Genomic DNA, 4,587 nt, shown 5'->3' with positions numbered 1-4,587 from the left:
CACGGCGGACTGGATGCCCTTCAGTCGTTCAGCGTTCCTGCCTACCTGCGCACCATCGTGTGGAGCTACTTCCACGGCAGGCGACTTGTGTATGGGTCAGACGTGGGCTGCGAATCGTACAATGTTTCGGCTGGAGTACCACAAGTCTCTGTCTTAGGCCCAACATTATGGAATGCCATGTACGACGGCGTCTTGAGGCTGGCTGTGCCTGCTGGTTGCCAACTTATAGGATACGCAGACGATATGGCCCTCATAGTGGTGAGTAAGACCATCAGATAGGCCGAAGATGGGGCGAACTCTGCAATAGCGACCATCATGCGTTGGATGAGCTCCGTGGGACTGAGCCTGGCAGCACAAAAAACCGAAGCGGTGCTGATTAGTAGCCGAAAGATCGTAGAGACCGCCACAATCCTAATCGACGGAAACACGGTGCAATCAAAGCGTGCGATTCGCTACCTCGGAGTATGGATCGACACCCGCCTCTGCTTTAGGGAGCACTTGGCGTATGTAAGCGAAAAATCAGCCGCGAGCGTTCGTGCCCTCTCAAGGATCATGCCGAACACGAGGGGCCCCAAGCAGGAGTCCAGGAAGCTGCTAATGACAGTCAGCAGGTCGATCATTTTATACGCGGCCCCGATCTGGGCACGAGCCATGAGCGTAGACAGCTATACAAGAGGAATCAGATCATCGCACTGGCTAAGCGCGCTGCGAATCTGCTCGGGTTTTCGCACAGTATCAGACGAAGCGGCACTTGTGATCGCCGGAGTGGTGCCTATCGACCTACAGGCAAAGGAGGCGCCGCGCGCGATCCGACGCTAGAGGCAAGCATCGACCTATGGCAGGCTAGATGGGATGCGTCGGACAAGGGCAGGTGGACCCACAGATTAATCCCGAACATAAGGAAGTGGACAGAGAGGCCTCATGGTACGGTAAATTTCTACCTGACCCAGTTCCTGAGCGGCCATGGGTGTTTCCGACAGTACCTTCATCGTTTTGGGCACGATAGCTCTCAATGCTGTCCAATCTGCCCCGGCGAAATAGTGGAAGACGCGCTACACATCCTGTTCGCGTGCAGTCGCTTTGACAACGGCAGGAGGGCGCTTGAACGGGAGGCAAACGTTGAAATATGCGCCGAAAATCTTGTGGATCTGATGGTGGCGAGAAAAAGCATGTGGGAGGCGGTGAACAGTTTCGCAGCGTCAACAATCCGCGAGCTGCGCTTAGCCGAGCGTGGCAGGCCTGGACCTGGAGCTGCATAGGAGGTAGCAGCTATCCTGCGAAGCAATTCCCTCAAGGAAGTACCGCAGGATCCCGGCCGCCACTGTTGCCAAAGCAGCGTCTCCCCCATTTTTCTTCCTTTCTCTGTTACCCGCCTTCTTTTTCCTTATATGTATTTATTTCTTTACCCTATCTTTCTGTTGTTAGCCCTTTCATCTCTGTTCTATTTTGTTGCTTAATTAATAAATAAATAAATGAATAAAAAAAAAAAAAAAAAGGAAGGTCTAGGACTAGAAGAATTTCTTTAAAGCTCTAACTGAGGAAACTCTTGATAGTGATTTTATTGGATTGTGTAAAAACATTCAAATATTATTTGAAGGAAAATCGTAAGGAGCGGGTTTTGTTCAGCTGTTCGTCAGCAATATAAAGACTATCGGTCGGATTTTATGAGCAAAAAACTGGAGATTCTTTTTGTTTATGATGAGGTAGCTTCTCTGATTGACAAGTTTCGAATAAAGTTTGAAGAGGAGCTAATTAAAATTTTGCAAAACAACCTGTGACCAGAGATAAGACAAAAGTTTGTATATCAATATTGATCTATCGCATCAATAGGTCATCTTTGTAGATTAGAACAAATGCAAGAAAATTTAACACAAGAGCTAAACCCCCAATAAAAAATAATTTTAACGCGAAACTGAGTGGACGCAGGCAAATTTTTGAAATTCAAGAAGAGGAAGCCGAAGATAATAAAATAGTCCCAGACGAGGAGTATGAAGTTGCTGCTGTGCAAGGTAAGTTCGTTTAATGGAATTGTCGAGAAGCAGGTCACAAATGGCAAAACTGCATAGTAGAACGCACCATATTTTGTTACTGTAGTGTCTTAATAAAAACCCAATTTAAAAGCACGTCTTTTTCTACTTGTCTTCTTCATATATGTATAATGTGCTTAATTTTCTACTTGTTTCCATTTCATTTACTTTCATTACAATAACTAACTGTTTCCACATGCCACATTTGTTTCATTATAAAATAAAATATTAAATATAAAATAGAATATACATAACACGCCACTACTTAAAGTTATACATAAGTACTAAAAAAGGGAAACTTGCTACATATCATTCTATTTTTTAACCACTTTTCCATCTTTACGTGGTCTTGAACATCTGAGAGTTTCTATTGGTATGGTGTATTATCAGTAAGGTGTTGATTGATTGAATGTCTTTTATTGTATGAATTTGGTTCTCTTAGCTTGCTAGCTGTCGGCGCAGCGGCAGAGCAGCCGTTTTATATAAACATTATATATAAGTAAAGTAACAATATGTAAGACGGGCAGAGAGTGTGAGTTATGCATGCACATATGTATACTAGCGGTCAGTATGGGAAACATGCTGACCTGGCTCTAAGCCATGAATGCAATGACTTTGCACTTGAAATGTGTGCAATAACTTGGCACGCTGTCGCTGAGTGACAAAGACAATGCCCTATGCATATTCGGCTAACAAAGTGTTGCCGCTCAATATTTATGTTGAGTAATAAGAACTCGTATGTGCATACACTATACTACATCTTCCTCCTTTTGAAAAATAACGTAATTTCATGAATTTATTTTAGTTCTTATTATCTATAAATTTAACAAATTTTACTATTTATTTTTTTTTTTTTTTTTTTTTTTTTTTTTATATGATGTACTTAATAACGATAAAGAAAATGAAATGATCAAAAATATTCATATATCAAAAAAAAATTTATATATATGCTATTACCTATGTATGTTATTATGAAATAAAAAGTTGTAATCTATCTTTATGAACTATCTGTTTTTTGTTTTTGTCATTAACTATTATAACATTATTCCTATCTCGCATTTTACGTTACTTTATACGGACCAGTTTATTTATAATCTAACTTATGACCTGTTTCATTTCTTAGTAATACGATAAAGAAATTGAAATTATCAAAAATATTCATATATCAAACAAAAAATTTATATATATGCTATTACCTTTGTATGTTATTATGAAATAAAAAGTTTTAATCTATCTTTATGAACTATCTGTTTTTTGTTTTTATCATTAACTATTATAACATTATTCCTATCTCCGTTACTTTATACGGACCAGTATATTTATATTTCTTAGTAATACTTTATCTCCTACTGATATATCTATATTGTTTACTTTCTGATCATACAGTACCTTATTTTTATTCTTATGCTCTTCTAGCATTATCCTAGGTCTTTTATATGCTACTTCTAATCTATGTTTGCTTTCTTTAGCATAATCATCTATTTTATATATTGCTTCTACGCTATGTATGCTATTAAATTGTTTTGGTAAATTACTTGTTTTACCAAATACTAGCCCGTATGGACAATAAGTATGTGCCATAGAGGGGTCGTGTTGAAACAGAAGACAAAATATTGAAGCCATACGTCCCAATCAGTTTTATCAACCGATATGTAGGATCGTATGTATTCATTAAAAGTTCTATGACTTCTTTCTATTGTTCCAACTGTCAGGTGGTGGTGTGCTGTAGATGTAATATTTTTAATATCTAAATATTTGCACAAATTGTCTATAATTGAATTCTTGTATTCTGTTCCCATGTCCGTAATGAACGTCTTCATTGGACCTTACTTCAGGATAAAAGATTCAAATATTGCTTTAGCGACAGTATTAGCATTCTTATTCGGAACAGGTATGGCAACTAAATATTTAGTTAAATCACATATTAAAGTGACTGCATACTCGTTTCCATTTTCTGATTTTGGTAGTGGACCAATCGTGTCCACTATCACTCTGTCGAAAACATTTATGGGTGTTTCTGTTATTGTTAGCGGGGTCTTACTATGTTTCGTTATTTTAGCTTTCTAGCATTTTTGACATTTTCGTATGTACTCAGTGTACTCAGTATCACGAGTCATATTCTTCCAAAAATAATGTCTTTTAATTTTTGCTAAAGTTTTTGAAATGTCAGTATGGGATCGTCATGGAAGTTAGACAAAATAGCTTCTTTATCTTTTTGTTTATCTATTAGGGTCACCGGGTTGAGTACCGCTACTATTAATATTTTTAATATTTTATTGCCCATTAATTTGAAATTGAAGTATTTTCAAAGATATTTTCCCAACTTACCACTTTGAGTTGTTTGATTTTATTTATACCGGCTTGCAGTTCAAGCCTTTGGAAAAATGGACCTAAGTCTAGGATTCCATTGGTATATAAATCGCCAACATCATATCTTGCAGTAATTTTTCTGCCATGTTTAAATAAACATAACATATCTTTTACATGCAATGTCACTACTATACGTACTTCGTCATTGTTTATGACTTGTTCTTTATTTTCCGCGCGGATTTTTCATCTA

The 4,587-nt window shown here is 38.1% G+C and overlaps 1 protein-coding gene across 1 annotated transcript; it reads left to right on the top strand.

Moving 5' to 3' along the window:
• The first annotated feature begins 315 nt into the window (after positions 1-315).
• Positions 316-1,259, top strand: LOC137587371 (uncharacterized). The gene is made up of 2 exons (XM_068303748.1): positions 316-462; positions 549-1,259. Exons 1-2 carry the CDS (start codon positions 316-318, stop codon positions 1,257-1,259), a joined length of 858 nt encoding a protein of 285 aa, XP_068159849.1.
• The last annotated feature ends 3,328 nt before the right edge of the window (positions 1,260-4,587 follow it).

Source organism: Drosophila tropicalis, unplaced genomic scaffold (assembly GCF_018151085.1).
Source record: "Drosophila tropicalis isolate 14030-0801.00 unplaced genomic scaffold, ASM1815108v1 contig_1010, whole genome shotgun sequence".
NCBI lineage: Eukaryota > Metazoa > Arthropoda > Insecta > Diptera > Drosophilidae > Drosophila > Drosophila tropicalis.
The sequence above is the reverse complement of the archived record's forward strand: the minus strand, read 5'-3'. Positions and strand labels throughout refer to the sequence as shown.